We start from the raw sequence: 17,087 nt of genomic DNA on the forward strand, positions 1-17,087 counted from the left end.
TAATCACGATACTACTTACTGGTTCCATTTTTTAAGGTACTTCTATTAAAGTAAAAGCTATAGTTGGACTTTCAAATAACCAACAAGTTTTAGACCAAAAATTAACAATCAGATCCGGGGCTGTAGTTCTATTTAAAGGCTAGTTGAGTAATTATTTGAATAAAATATCATTAAAAGCGAACATTTATGGATCGACCAAGTTTTAATTAAGTTTAATTAAATATTTAATTAAACGAAATAAAGTTGTAATATTAAACCAAAGTAGTGCATAAACTCCCAAAAATTTTGCAAAATTTAAATAACTTTTTTACAATTGAGTAATTTTATCACATCTAATCAATCTTTAAGCGCGCCAAAACAACTCATCAACAACAACACAAAAAGAAACCTTGAACCTTTAACCTTAAAAAGAAAAATCTAAAATTTTCTTTTAAGTAAATTATTTTCAAATTAAAACAAAACAAAGCGTTTTTGATTTCCATAAAAAACACATTAAAATAAATCAACAATTAATACGTACTTAAAACTAACTAAAAGACCTGAAAATTGGGCACTTGTAAGACACTCCACACTACAGCTTGTATGCGTGTATAATTAATGATATAGTGATGATAAAATCTTAATTATTTAAAGTTATAAAATTTGTTTATATTTGCTATTTTTTGTTTTATTCTTTTATGTTTTTGGCAAAAGCTTGCTTTCGGCGAGTGTTGGCTGGCAAACGTGTTGCCCCTCATTGGGTGCGACGAACCATAGCGTGCGAACGCGTTGAGGAGTGTATGCGCGAATGTGGTCGTGAAAAACGTTTTACCTGTGAAGGTTTCAATTATCGTCTAGATCCTTCGGGTCATGGTCAGGGTGATTGTGAACTGATAGAAATACCTTTGGCCCAAATTGATTTATACTCCAGTCCCAATAGAAGAGACTCAAATCTGTTAAGACATCCAGATTATGATTACTATGAGAGGGATCGTAATGCCCCGCCTAGTTGCAGGTATAATATGTGTAAAGAATGCAGCACTAAATTGCCACTACCACCGCCTCCCCCGCCTCATTACAATAAGCCCAGTCAGGGTTGGAGTGAAAAACCTTATAGAGATGAACGTTATCCTTATATAGCTTCACCGCCCAGTAGTAGTGGCAGTGGTTATTATGGTAGACCTAGCAGTTCTTCTTTAGAACATTATCCCTCGGGTCCTTCAGGGCCACCACCACCATCTTCATCATATGAATCGCATGGCAGACCTCCCTACTCGCATGAACATCATAGTAGTTCTCATGAGTTCTCCTCTCATAGCTCCAGTTATTATGAACATTCTCCTCCTAGTAGTTATGGCAGCAGTGGCTCAGCTTTGGAACCCATCGATCGTTATGATGTCTCACATGGTGATCGTTATCGGCCCAGTCATCCTTCCAGATGGGAAAGTATACCCAGTAGTTCTGGTTATGATAGTTCTAAAAATGATCGTTATCGTCCACCTTATCGTCCTGGTCCAGAATATACACCCTATAGTGGTTCGGATTCTTATCGTCCAGGACCACCTCCGCCACCCTCTCACAACTATTTGGACAGAGATCATCCGCCTCCAACACCCTACAAAAAGAATAGTGGAAAATTTGTGCCCTATTTGATAGGCACCGACAATGAATGGGGTTCTTATGGTGGTTCCTATGGCGGCAGTCATAATAAACAAACCGCTTATTGGGGTTTAACCGATAGTCATTATAAACCCAAAGATCCAGTGCATTTTGATTATTCCAATTTGGGTCCTCCCCCAAGAGGAGAACCTCCTCACGAAAGTAATGCTGTTATACCCTATTCCGGTTCAAGTTATGGTTCCTATGGAAAGTATGATGGTTTCCGTGATCGTCATGATTATCGTCATCAATGGACCCGCAGACCCGGACCAGATGGTATAAATATTTAAACAAATTTAATTTTTTTCAAACTAAAGCTAATGTTATGATTCATTTTCAAGAATGTTCGGCCAAAACTTCGGAAGGTTTTCGTCTGCACAAAAAGATTGTCAAACACATGTATTCCACTCCCTCCCTAACAGAGTGTGAGCGTTTGTGTTCAGGCCAGGATGCTTTTATCTGCCACACCTATAGCTATCGCTATTCTTCGGGTAGTCGTGACAACTGTATGCTGTGTGATCGTCCCATCAATCGTTTGGATTATTATGTGGATATAGAACCAGATCGGGATTATGATATTTACTCTATGTCAGATGATTTAAATGTTTGCAGAAAACCTTCACGCAGTGATGGTCCTGCTAGGGTAGGAGGTAGTACCACAGCTTTGGCAGATCCCAGAAGTACTCGTAAGTTTGTAGGAGTTGGGAAAAATTAAAAGGAATTTTTTACCTAATACGATATCTTTTCCAATACACAGAGTGTTTTTTCCGTGCCATTGATGCCACCAGATTTTATAAATCTATTGTACGAGACTCTTTGACCGTCCGATCAGTGGGAGAATGTGAAATGGAGTGTATTAAATCGACTAAATTTACTTGTCGAGCTTTTGCCTTCCGTTATGGTCAACAACGGCATGCCAGTGTTATAGACAATTGTCAATTGAGTGATTGGCCTGTCCGAGACATGGACAAGGAGAGACATTTGGTTTTAGATAATACCTTTGATATCTTTGAAAGAGCCAGTTATGGTCATGGCTGTGAGATTCAACCCATAGTGGATGAAAAACATAAAAAATGTAAGAGGAATATTTCCAATTCTATGGACTATTAAAAATAAAATTCTAAATTTTTAGCCGTTTGTTATTTGGGTTATGGCTCTCCCGCCAAACTTTTGCCATTGGCCATTAAAAAGGTAATAACCGTGCCCTCGGAACTGGAGTGTAAGAAAGAATGTATACGTCTTAGGGAAACTACAGCTTTCAAATGTTATGCCTTTAGTTATGGGTAAGGAATGAAGACTATATAGAAAGTTAATCCGTTTTTTCTTAATTTTTCTTTAATTGTATCCTCAGTTCCCGCAAAACCACTTTCAATTGTGAAATGTCTGATTGTGATCAAACCGAATTGAAATTAAATGTACATTATACTCATACCGATGATAGAGACTATTGGCTTTTTGCTTGGAATCCATTTGATTATACATGTCGGGATAAGGTTAATACTATAGGTGGTTCAAGGGTTAATAATAATCGCCGCATGGATATATTTAGAGAACCGGGTAATTGATTTGCTTTAGTTTTTAAGTGGTTTTGGTTAAGTTTTGTTTTTAATATTCTTTTTTCTACGATTAGGAGATGTTGCCTGGCGCCATTATTCTGTTTCGGGTAAACCTTGTCGCCGCAGCAGTCCCTGTGAAAAGAACCTAATTACGGGTTTCTATTCGTGTGAGATAGAGGGTGGTGAAATTGGCTCTTGGGACTATTGTTGTAAAGTGGATCATCCTTGTGGTTATTCTCAAGGTTTCGATTATCCCTGGTGAGTATATTAGACTATAGACCAGACTATAGAGTAAACTATAGACTAGACTATAGACTAGGCTATCGACTAGACTATAGACTAGACTATAGACTAGACTATAGACTAGACTATAGACTAGGCTATAGACTAGACTATAGACTAGACTATAGACTAGACTATAGACTAGGCTATAGACTAGACTATAGACTAAACTATAGACTAGACTATAGACTAGACTATAGACTAGACTATAGACTAGACTATAGACTAGACTATGGACTAGACTATAGACTAGACTATGGACTAGACTATAGACTAGACTATAGACTAGACTACTATAGACTAGACTATAGACTAGACTATAGACTAGACTAGATAGACTAGACTATAGACTAGAGCTATAGACTAGACTATAGAATTAGACTTAAGACTAGAACTATAGACTAGACTATAGACTAGACTATAGACCTAGACTATAGACTAGACTATAGACTAGACTATAGACTAGACTATAGACTAGAACTATAGACTAGACTATAGACCTAGACTATAGACTAGACTATAGACTAGACTATAGACTAGACTATAGACTAGAACTATAGACTAGACCTATAGACTAGACTATAGACTAGAAATAGACTAGACGATAGACTAGACTAGAGACTAGACTATAGAACTAAGACTATAGAACTAGACTATAGACTAGACTATAGACTAGACTATAGACTAGACTTATAGACTAGACTATAGACTAGAACTATAGACTAGACTATAGACTAGACTATAGACTAGACTAGAAGACTAGACCTATAGACTAGACTATAGACTAGACTATAGACTAGACCTATAGACTAGACTATAGACTAAGACTATAGACTATACTATAGACTAAATATAGACTAGACTATGACTAAACTATAGACTAGACTATAGACTATAGAACATAGACTAGACTAGACTATAGACTAGACTATAGACTAGACTATAGATAGACTGACTAGACTAGACTATAGACTAGATACTATAGACTAGACTATAGACTAGACTATAGACTAGACTATAGACTAGACTATAGACTAGACTATAGACTAGACTATAGACTAGACTATAGACTAGACTATAGACTAGACTATAGACTAGACTATAGACTAGACTATAGACTAGACTATAGACTAGACTATAGACTAGACTATCTAGACTATAGACTAGACTATAGACTAGACTATAGACTAGACTATAGACTAGACTATAGACTAGACTATAGACTAGACTATAGACTAGAGACTAGACTATAGACTAGACTATAGACTAGACTATAGACTAGACTATAGACTAGACTATAGACTAGACTATAGACTAGACTATAGACTAGACTATAGACTAGACTATAGACTAGACTATAGACTAGACTATAGACTAGACTATAGACTAGACTATAGACTAGACTATAGACTAGACTATAGACTAGACTATAGACTAGACTATAGACTAGACTATAGACTAGACTATAGACTAGACTATAGACTAGACTATAGACTAGACTATAGACTAGACTATACTAGACTATAGACTAGACTATAGACTAGACTATAGACTAGACTATAGACTAGACTATAGACTAGACTATAGACTAGACTATAGACTAGACTATAGACTAGACTATAGACTAGACTATAGACTAGACTATAGACTAGACTATAGACTAGACTATAGACTAGACTATAGACTAGACTATAGACTAGACTATAGACTAGACTATAGACTAGACTATAGACTAGACTAGACTAGACTAGACTAGACTATAGACTAGACTATAGACTAGACTATAGACTAGACTATAGACTAGACTATAGACTAGACTATAGACTAGACTATAGACTAGACTATAGACTAGACTATAGACTAGACTATAGACTAGACTATAGACCAGACTATAGACTAGACTATAGACTAGACTATAGACTAGACTATAGACTAGACTATAGACTAGACTATAGACTAGACTATAGACTAGACTACTAGACTATAGACTAGACTATAGACTAGACTATAGAAGACTATACTAGACTATAGACTAGACTATAGACTAGACTATAGACTAGACTATAGACTAGACTATAGACTAGACTATAGACTAGACTATAGACTAGACTATAGACTAGACTATAGACTAGACTATAGACTAGACTATAGACTAGACTATAGACTAGACTATAGACTAGACTATAGAGCTAGGACTAGACTAGACTATAGACTAGACTATAGACAGACTATAGACTAGACTATAGACTAGACTATAGACTAGCTATAGACTAGACTATAGACTAGACTATAGACTAGGACTATAGACTAGAACTATAGACTAGACTATAGACTAGACTATAGACTAGACTATAGACTAGACTATAGACTAGACTAGGTAGACTAGACCTATAGACTAGGACTATAGATAGACTGACTAGACTAGACTATAGACTAGACTATAGACTAGACTATAGACAGACTAATAGACTAGACTAAGACTAGACTATAGACTAGCTATAGACTAGACTATAGACTAGACTATAGACTAGACTATAGACTAGACTATAGACTAGACTATAGACTAGACTATAGACTAGACTATAGACTAGACTATAGCTAGACTAAGACTAGACTAATAGACTAGACTATAGACTAGACTATAGACTAGACTATAGACTAGACTATAGACTAGACTATAGACTAGACTATAGACTAGACTATAGACTAGACTATAGACGTAGACATAGACTAACTAGAACTAGACTATAGACTAGACTAGAGACTAGACTATAGACTAGACTATAGACTAGACTATAGACTAGACTATAGACTAGACTATAGACTAGACTATAGACTAGACTATAGACTAGACTATAGACTAAGACTATAGACTAGACTATAGACTAGACTATAGACTAGACTATAGACTAGACTATAGACTAGACTATAGACTAGACTATAGACTAGACTATAGACTAGACTATAGACTAGACTATAGACTACGACTATAGACTAGACTATAAGACTTAGACTACTAGACTAGACTATAGACTAGACTATAGACTAGACTATAGACTAACTATAGACTAGACTATAGACTAGACTAATAGACTAGACTATAAACTAGACTATAGACTAGACTATAGACTAGACTATAGACTAGACTATAGACTAGACTATAGACTAGACTATAGACTAGGACTAGACTAGAACTATAGACTAGACTATAGACTAGACTATAGACTAGACTATAGACTAGACTATAGACTAGACTATAGACTAGACTATAGACTAGACTATAGACTAGACTATAGACTAGACTATAGACTAGACTATAGACTAGACTATAGACTAGACTATAGACTAGACTATAGACTAGACTATAGACTAGACTATAGACTAGACTATAGACTAGACTATGACTAGACTATAGACTAGACTATAGACTAGACTATAGACTAGACTATAGACTAGACTATAGACTAGACTATAGACTAGACTATAGACTAGACTATAGACTAGACTATAGACTAGACTATAGACTAGACTATAGACTAGACTATAGACTAGACTATAGACTAGACTATAGACTAGACTAAACTAGACTATAGACTAGACTATAGACTAGACTATAGACTAGACTATAGACGACTATAGACTAGACTATAGACTAGACTATAGACTAGACTATAGACTAGACTATAGACTAGACTATAGACTAGATATAGACTATAGACTAGATATAGACTATACCATGATTTAAGCTAGACTTAGACTATTAGAACAGACCCAATAAGACTAGCTTAGACTAGACTTACTCGACTATAGACTTAGACTTATAGACTAGACTATAGACTAGCTCTAGACCATGACTAGCTATAGGCTAGCGTAGCGATATAGACTGAATAGATGACTAGACTTGACTCTATGATAGATATAGATAGCTTAGACTAGAATAAAAGACTATAAGACTAGACTATAGACTATACCATAGATTTGACTTCTTAGTTAAGCACCCAAAAACTCTTTTACTCCCCTTTTTTAAATCTTCCAACTGTGACTTCGTAGGCGATGAAACCCGAATCAATGGGCAAATGTAGCGATCGTTATTAGCCTGGAAATCACACCCTCACCCATTCTGGACTCAGTGTAAAACCTCTGAAACCCTTAGACAAACGTAAACCTGCAGATAGTTTTACATCAGCCTCAAACTCCGATGAATACCAAAAACCTCCACGACCAGGAGGTTTACAAAGTTTAAGTGATTTCACTGCCGCCCGTCTGTGGCCCGTTACCTATTTGTATAGTGAAGGACCACCGAATTCAACGGAATTTAGTAATTTTGTCGATTGTAATAAGGAAACATGCTAGAGCAAGATTTATATAATTTGTAACTTTTAATTTTTTTTTATAAAAATAGTATATTTTAAAGAATAAGCTGTAATAAGTAAGTTGTACTGTTTTTTGTGTAGGCTCTAACAGAATTGTGATTAAAAAACAAAAGAAAGAAAAAATCGAAAACTTAAAAAAAATAAACATAAAGAGATTTTAATTGGTTTGGTTTCAACAAAAAGAAGAAATTTAAGGGAGAAAACTTGTTTTCTTAAAAATATTTTGTATTTACTAATTAAAGCTAACTTTAAATTAAGTTAAATAAAAAGAAAATAATTCATATAAATAAAATAATAAAAATGGCAATAATGTAATGATTAAACGAGTAATAAAAGATATGTAAAAATATTGGAATATTTGTAAATTTTTTAATTAGTTTGAACTTTTAAAGAATTGGTCACTAACCTGTGTGAAATTGAAGTAGAACTGAACTAAACAGATTTTAAATGATTACATTCCATATAATTTTTATTTTATTTTCTTATTTAAACCGTTATCGCACCGTTTACCGTGTTATTTATCCTATTTTATTAAATGGCAACTCTGCTGCGCATTAACCTTTTTTTACAGGAGAATTAGATACTCTTCCTTTTTAATATGATGCAAAAGCTTTAACCAACAACAACATATTAACAATTGACATATTTATATTAAAACACTTTGCCCTTCCACCCAACCAACTATCACACATACCAATGCGCAAAGGGCTTTTGAATAGACAAAAAGAAAAACAACAACAACTTTTAAGCGTCACCAAATACAATAACAATTAGAAAACACTTTTGCGTATACACATTTTTTCTTGAAGAATATTTTGTTTTGTCGAATTATTTTAATGATAATTTAGATTTTTTATGATTTTTATCTAATAATTTTATTAAATTACTTTTAAACACATGTTATTTTATAACTTTTATACAAATTCAACCACTTTCACTAAATTTTATTAATAATTTCGAAACGAATGACGGATTAGGACGTGTTGTTTTAGTAGCGGCCGAGTGTGAACTGAAATGAATTAAGGAAATATTTATGGTAGAGGAAATGGGAAATGGGCCAGTGGGAAATTACTAAATAAAGGGATTTTTATGAATTAGGATGTTAATGGGAAAAGTTGTCAAACAGAAGATGCATATTGCAAAAGCATTTGTTAAAAAGATATAGATGAATTTTTTTTGGCCAAATAGGAATTAGATATGAACTAGATATAAACTAGATATGAACTAGATATGAACTAGATATGAACTTGATATGAACTAGATATGAACTAGAACTGAACTAGAACTGAACTAGAACTGAACTAGAACTGAACTAGAACTGAACTAGAACTGAACTAAACTGAACTGCACTGCACTGAACTAGAACTGAACAAGAACTGAACTAGAACTAAACTAGAACTGAACTATAACTGAACAATAACTGAACTAGAACTGAACTAGAACTGAACTAGAACTGAACTAGAACTGAACTAGAACTGAACTAGAACTGAACTAGAACTGAACTAGAACTGAACTAGAACTGAACTAGAACTGAACTAGAACTGAACTAGAACTGAACTAGAACTGAACTAGAACTGAACTAGAACTGAACTAGAACTGAACTAGAACTGAACTAGAACTGAACTAGAACTGAACTAGAACTGAACTAGAACTGAACTAGAACTGAACTAGAACTGAACTAGAACTGAACTAGAACTGAACTAGAACTGAACTAGAACTGAACTAGAACTGAACTAGAACTGAACTAGAACTGAACTAGAACTGAACTAGAACTGAACTAGACTGAACTAGAACTGAACTAGAACTGAACTAGAACTGAACTAGAACTGAACTAGAACTGAACTAGAACTGAACTAGAACTGAACTAGAACTGAACTAGAACTGAACTAGAACTGAACTAGAACTGAACTAGAACTGAACTAGAACTGAACTAGAACTGAACTAGAACTGAACTAGAACTGAACTAGAACTGAACTAGAACTGAACTAGAACTGAACTAGAACTGAACTAGAACTGAACTAGAACTGAACTAGAACTGAACTAGAACTGAACTAGAACTGAACTAGAACTGAACTAGAACTGAACTAGAACTGAACTAGAACTGAACTAGAACTGAACTAGAACTGAACTAGAACTGAACTAGAACTGAACTAGAACTGAACTAGAACTGAACTAGAACTGAACTAGAACTGAACTAGAACTGAACTAGAACTGAACTAGAACTGAACTAGAACTGAACTAGAACTGAACTAGAACTGAACTAGAACTGAACTAGAACTGAACTAGAACTGAACTAGAACTAGAACTGAACTAGAACTGAACTAGAACTGAACTAGAACTGAACTAGAACTGAACTAGAACTGAACTAGAACTGAACTAGAACTGAACTAGAACTGAACTAGAACTGAACTAGAACTGAACTAGACGAACTAGAACTGAACTAGAACTGAACTACACTGAACTAGAACTGAACTAGAACTGAACTAGAACTGAACTAGAACTGAACTAGAACTGAACTAGAACTGAACTAGAACTGAACTAGAACTGAACTAGAACTTAACTAGAACTGAACTAGAACTGAACTAGAACTGAACTAGAACTGAACTAGAACTGAACTAGAACTGAACTAGAACTGAACTAGAACTGAACTAGAACTGAACTAGAACTGAACTAGAACTGAACTAGAACTGAACTAGAACTGAACTAGAACTGAACTAGAACTGCACTAGAACTGAACTAGAACTGAACTAGAACTGAACTAGAACTGAACTAGAACTGAACTAGAACTTAACTAGAACTGAACTAGAACTGAACTAGAACTTAACTAGAACTGAACTAGAACTGAACTAGAACTGAACTAGAACTTAACTAGAACTGAACTAGAACTGAACTAGAACTGAACTAGAACTGCACTAGAACTGAACTAGAACTGAACTAGAACTGAACTAGAACTGAACTAGAACTGAACTAGAACTTAACTAGAACTGAACTAGAACTTAACTAGAACTGAACTAGAACTGAACTAGAACTGAACTAGAACTGAACTAGAACTGAACTAGAACTGAACTAGAACTGAACTAGAACTGAACTAGAACTGAACTAGAACTGAACTAGAACTGAACTAGAACTGAACTAGAACTGAACTAGAACTGAACTAGAACTGAACTAGAACTGAACTAGAACTGAACTAGAACTGAACTAGAACTGAACTAGAACTGCACTAGAACTGAACTAGAACTGAACTAGAACTGACTAGAACTAGAACTGAACTAGAACTGAACTAGAACTGAACTAGAACTGAACTAGAACTGAACTAGAACTGAACTAGAACTGAACTAGAACTGAACTAAAACTGAACTAGAACTGAACTAGAATTAGAATGTGAGCTCTTGTTTAAAATCAATAATAAAACATTGTTCGATCGTAGTCAAATCGATCAATTTCAAATTGTTCCATTTTGAGTTTTCATTTCCTGCTATTTAACAGCATTGACTTTTTATTTCCTTTTTAATTTTGAAATTAGTAATTTTTAATCAATCACAAGGACTTCAAAAATTGTGAATTTTTGCTGAGTCCGGAAAATATTGCTGAGTTCGACACACAAACAAGTATACTCCTCACCTGGTAAATTTTGCTGTGATACCCCACCCTTAAGTTCGAAGCTTAGTTCATATAAAAAAAACGGATTTTTGCTCAGACTCGGAAAAATTTGCTGAAATTTCGGAGTTGCATTTTTGACAAACTCATAACAGCTGTTTAATAAGTCTATTGTGAATGATTTTCTAGAAATTCATTCACATTGATTATAAAAAAAAGTAAACAGCCTAAGTAATTTTTTGGGGGAATTTCATTTTGTTTCTTTTTTGAATTTGTTAAGTTAAATTGTCAATTAAAATGTATAGAAAGTTTATAACCACAGCTTTAACAGTCAGCGCTGCTGGTTTAGGTTCCTATTACTATGGTGGCTATACGGAAAGACAGAAAATCTTACAAAAACTTCCACTCTATGAACAGCAACAAATGGAACTCTTGCATAAGGTTAATTAGAGATTTTAAAGGAATTTGGTGAATTGTATTATTAAGAATTAATATATTTTACAGCATGCCCAAAAACCCGGCTTTCCCTTATTTGCCAGTGTTTCAGCTGCGGTACCAGCTCCAGCTGAGGACGTCAATTTAACTGCTACTCCCTCGCGTGTTTCACAAATCATGAAATATGGTTTCCCTAGTTTGGATTCAGTGCGTTCTTATTCGGATTATGTGTTAAGTTATGATCGCCGTAATCGTGTGCCCTCCTGGGTATTTGAACATCTCACCGCCGAGTCTATAGCCAAAAATGAGGCTGTTGACAGAGCCAAATGTGACTTTAAACCAGACGAAAGTATACATCCCTACTTCCAGTCACAAAATTCCGATTATCGTCGCTCTGGTTTTGATCGTGGCCATATGGCGGCGGCCGGCAATCATAAAAGACATCAAAAACATTGTGATGACACTTTCTATTTGACCAATATGGCTCCTCAGGTGGGTCAAGGTTTCAATCGTGACTCTTGGGAACGTTTGGAAAGTTATGTGCGTAAATTGACACAAACCTATAGCAATGTTTATGTCTGTACCGGTCCCTTGTATTTGCCCAAACAAGAAGATGATGGCAAAAAGTATGTTAAATATCAGGTCATAGGCAATAACAATGTAGCTGTGCCTACCCACTTCTATAAGGTGATAGTGGGTGAGACTGCGGATAATCGTTTAGAAATGGAGGCTTATGTTATGCCCAATCAGGTTATAAGTGATGAAACCCCCTTGCAAGTATTCCAAGTGCCACCAGAATCGATTGAACGAGCAGCCGGCTTACTGTTTTTCGATAAAATCAATAAGAAACAATTGACCAAGATTAATGGCAAAAAGGTTTAAGTTTTCTAAAAGTTCCTAATACCTCTCCTGTTGCAAAGAATAACGGCAACAACAATTTGTTTTAATTTTTAAAATTTATTTTATTTCTAACCTCTAAAGTGCAATCTAGTAAAATTTTTTTAAATAAACAACAAAAGTTATAAATTGTTTTGATAGTTTTTTTTATTATTATTTTTATGAATTAAGCATTTTAATTAATTTTTAATGTATAAATATACGAAATCATGTTTTTAAAACAAATTTTATTTGATGTTGTTTTTCAATTTTTTATTTTAAACTCTAAGGACGGGTTCTCTTGCGAAAAACCAACCCTCGAGAGAACAAACAAATAATACAGTTTTTCTTTTAATATTGTTAAATGATGGTGTAATAAACAAAAAAAAGAGGAAAAAAATAAGTAGAAAGTAAAGTATGAATGAAAGGAGGAAACTTGAACAAATTAGTGCAACCTAAAGCTGGTTAATGTATTTTTTTTTTTTTTTGTATAGATGAAATTAAAATTAATAAAAGTTGTAATGTACTTCAAACAAAACGGTGGAAATCCTTAATAATCACCACCTTGATTCTTGGAACGTACATCATCAATTTTCAAAATCATCTTAACCAATTGAGTGGCCAACAAGATCTGTTGTTTCTTGGAATTGAGAGATTCAACAACATTGTGGTTCTTCATGTTAGAATCTCCGGTCAACATACAGTCAACACCTAGGCTGGGACAGTTTTCAGCTACTTGACGAGCCTTCAATTCAGACAAAGTTTCAATGGGATGTAAACCACTGTTTTCGGCCAAAGCCAAGGGGATGTTTTCCAAGGCAACGGAGAAGGAACGGAAGGCATATTGTTCCAAAGTGGAGAGTTGATCGGCTTCCTTGGCAACGGCCAAAGAGCAGCTGATTTCAGCAGCACCACCACCATAAACGATGCGGGAATCCTAAAAGGAAAAAAAAGAAAAAATATTGAATATTTTAGTGAAAAAAATTTTAAAATTTTTTGGTAAAATTTTTTTGTGAAAATTTGAAGTGAAATTTTGTTAGTAAAAATATTTAATGAAATTTTCTTGATTTTTTTGGTGAAATATTTTTAGTGAAAAAAATTGGTGAATTTCAGTGAAAAAATTTAGTGAATTATTTTTATTTGTTAAATTGTTTTGTGAAAAAATTTGGTGAATTTTTTAGTGAAAATATATGGTGAAATTTTTTAGTGAAAAAATATGGTGAAAATGTTTCACAAAAAAATCACTGAAATTTTCACCAAAATTTTTCACCAAAAAATTTCACAAAAATTTTTCACCAAAAAATTTCACAAAAATTTTTCACCAAAAATTTCACAAAAAATTTTCACCAAAAAAGTTCCACTAGAACTTTTCACTAAAATTTTCGCAAAAAAACTAAAATGTTTCACATAAAAATAGTGAAATTTTCCTTAAATTATTTTTTTTAATTTTTAACTTCTTACCTTAACCAAAGAACGAACAACACACAAAGCATCATGAATGGAACGTTTAGCCTCAGCAGCAATCATTTGATTGCCACCGCGCAAGAAAATGGTAACAGCCTTAGAGTTTTTGCATTCCTCGATGACCAGCATCTTGTCCTTAGAGGTGCCAAAGGCTAGAAAAGCAAACAAAAAATCAATTAAAATAAGAATTTTCTTTTAAAACAACAAAATCTCAACTTACAAACTTCTCTAACCAGACCAGCAGTACCCAATTTCTCAGGAGTCAATTCTTCGAAACGTGGTACAATTCTGCCACCGGTAGCAATGGCAATCAATTCAATTTCAGGACCACCTACCCAACGGACAGCAGGCAATTCGTGTTGCAACAACAAGTGATTGGCTTCATCATCAAAGCCCCACTGGCAGATGGCTAAAGTAGCACCAGCATCTTTAACCTTCTTGACCATATCAATGAATTTCTCTTGTTCATATTCACGCAATGCCTTGTAATCCTCAGCGGAGGTAACATCCAACTTATGCTTGGTCTTAGGCTTTGGTGGTTCAAAAGGACAGGTGAGTATAGCCAATTTGACATCACGCAATGTCTTGGGCATTTGAGCATGACTCATGGTCTTGTCGACAACAACACCCTTAACCAACATAGAATCTTCCATACGACCGCCTACTTTGGTTTCGATCTTGATCAATTCAAAATTGACATCTTTCTTTTCGATATCGGCTACATTTAAGACAGCATCTACAGCCATCTCGGCCATTTGACGATGACACTTATTGACAATCTTTGAACCCAAAGTGGTCATAGCAATTTGAATCAAAGGTTCCTTATTGTTAGGATCAATTGGGAAGGGTTCAGCAATAGCTTCCAATTGCTTAACGGCACACTGAGCAGCCAATTCAAAACCATCAGCAATACGTATGGGATGGATGCCACGATCGATGAGACCCTCGGCTTGTTCGAGCAAGGCTCCAGCCAAGACTACAACACCAGTGGTACCATCACCAATTTCATCATCTTGTGATTGTGACAGCTGGACCATTAATTTGCCAATTTCATGATCAACATCCATGAGTTTCATAATAGTAGCACCATCATTGGTAACGGTAACATCACCATCAGGACTAACCATAATCTTATCCAAACCCTTGGGACCCAAAGAGGTCTTAATGGTGGAGGCAATTTGGCGAGCAGCCAAAATGTGACTCTGAGAAAAGAAAGAGAAAATAAATTTGAAAAGTTGTTAAATAATTAATTAAAAAATTCCAATTAGAAGTTGAACTAATGCGGGTTATGTTAAGCTAGAAGCTATTTCAAAACGTTTCAATCTAAACTTATTTTTTTTTTTAGAAACATTCGGTTCCGAAGCTACTCAAAACATAACGGTTTCTTGGTCGTTTATGTATCACATTCTAAAACCTATTGATTAGTCTATGGACTAGCCTATTGATTAGTCTATGGACTAGCCTATAGACCAGTCTATGGACTAGCCTAATGAGCAGCCTATTAACTAGCCTATATACGAGTCTATGGACTAGCCTATAGACCAGACTATTGACTAGCCTATTAACCTATTGATCAGTCTATTGACTAGACTATACTACAATCTATTGACTGGCCAGTCAAATAGACCAATATTTTGACTATCCTATGGACTAGTCTTTTGACTAGCTGATAAACTAATCTATTGACCAGTCGATTGATTAATCTGTTACCTGATTTACTAACTAATGAAGCCGATTTTGAACAATTTTATAACTTCATTTGCAATTCCTGCTGCCAATTATTGGCTACTGAATGACAGCTATTTAAGCCAATAAGTTTTTTGTTCCAACACAGTACTCCAGACAACAGTGGAATTGTTATTACAACAACAAAAACTTAACATATATTGCTTTGTAAAACTTTAGTACTGCCCACTCCCTTAAATCGCATTTAAAACACCATCTGTTCGTCTGTTTGTCTTTACGGCATGTTTCTTTCTCATATGATTTGTAATAAGAAATGCATGAACACATACTCGCACAATTTGGGACTGACTCATACAAAAAGCGTCTTTAACCTCAAATTATTTTTTCGCTTTTGTTTAAAGAGCAAATAAGAAAAAAACAGAATTTGGTCTTCCACCGTGACGTCATGGTAAAAAACTTAATTAGTCCAAACCATAAGGATATTTTTCATACATTTTTTGCAACAAATACATCATTTTAATAATAAATAATATATTTAACACAATTTTAACACCAATAATTCACATTTCTTTAACACCCGGTCTTTACATTAGAACATCTGGAATTTTCCTTTATAAATCTAACACCGGCTTTTTAACATTTTATAAAAATTACCACCAATTTTTACAAGTCCATATTAAAACTTCACTTTTTTCTCAATTATTTATATTAATTGAAATTTTTAATTTATTTTTTTAGCTTTCTTGCAAATTCTTTTGTACCTTTATGGCATCTGTGCCTGTGATACGTTTTTGTTGATCTTGATCCCGTAAAATGATGAAAGGTCTGCCATATTCATCAAAGGCAAAGGTTCCCGGAAAACCGCTCATAATTTTTTATTTAATTATTTCTTTAACACACACGGATTCCTTCGGATTTATTTAATCAATCTACAAATCTGGAAAACAAATTTTCTTGCTACTATTTGCAGACCGTACGAAAATCTATGTAAAGAGATTTAACGAAAACACCCGGCCGATGAATTGTCAAAAGCCAAAGCAAAGAGGAAACAACAATAATATGACAGCTAGAAAGAAAAAGAATTCTCGTGACATGCGAAAATAAAAAAGAGAGTGAAAACATATGTTTTCGTAATGGCAAGGCTGTAAAACAAATTTCAAACATATGGCAACATTGAAAA

General features: G+C 34.4%; 3 protein-coding genes across 3 annotated transcripts in view; 2 read left to right on the top strand and 1 right to left on the bottom strand.

The window, feature by feature from the left end:
* Positions 1-8,148, top strand: part of LOC119610361 — a 46,558-nt gene extending 38,410 nt beyond the window's left edge. The window contains exons 6-12 of the mRNA XM_037965531.1: positions 694-1,914; positions 1,980-2,324; positions 2,396-2,713; positions 2,771-2,921; positions 2,990-3,195; positions 3,269-3,455; positions 7,519-8,148. Coding sequence (XP_037821459.1) covers positions 694-1,914; positions 1,980-2,324; positions 2,396-2,713; positions 2,771-2,921; positions 2,990-3,195; positions 3,269-3,455; positions 7,519-7,558 — 2,468 coding nt within the window. The 3' untranslated portion in view covers positions 7,559-8,148. The remainder of the gene's footprint in view (positions 1-693; positions 1,915-1,979; positions 2,325-2,395; positions 2,714-2,770; positions 2,922-2,989; positions 3,196-3,268; positions 3,456-7,518) is intronic.
* Positions 8,149-11,630: 3,482 nt separating this feature from the next.
* Positions 11,631-12,995, top strand: LOC119610358 (endonuclease G, mitochondrial-like). Its single transcript, XM_037965526.1, has 2 exons — positions 11,631-11,887; positions 11,951-12,995. Exons 1-2 carry the CDS (start codon positions 11,744-11,746, stop codon positions 12,761-12,763), a joined length of 957 nt encoding a protein of 318 aa, XP_037821454.1. The 5' UTR covers positions 11,631-11,743; the 3' UTR covers positions 12,764-12,995.
* LOC119610357 (T-complex protein 1 subunit epsilon-like) lies at positions 12,986-16,914 on the bottom strand. The gene is made up of 4 exons (XM_037965525.1): positions 16,669-16,914; positions 14,442-15,423; positions 14,219-14,373; positions 12,986-13,694 (listed from the first exon to the last, which is right to left on the bottom strand). The coding sequence occupies exons 1-4, from the start codon at positions 16,774-16,776 to the stop codon at positions 13,308-13,310; spliced, it is 1,632 nt and encodes a 543-aa protein (XP_037821453.1). The 5' UTR covers positions 16,777-16,914; the 3' UTR covers positions 12,986-13,307.
* Positions 16,915-17,087: the final 173 nt, after the last annotated feature.

This window comes from Lucilia sericata, unplaced genomic scaffold (genome assembly GCF_015586225.1).
Source record: "Lucilia sericata isolate MDLA Ls3-8-SP2 unplaced genomic scaffold, ASM1558622v1 Contig001169F_arrow, whole genome shotgun sequence".
Classification (NCBI taxonomy): Eukaryota; Metazoa; Arthropoda; class Insecta; order Diptera; family Calliphoridae; genus Lucilia; species Lucilia sericata.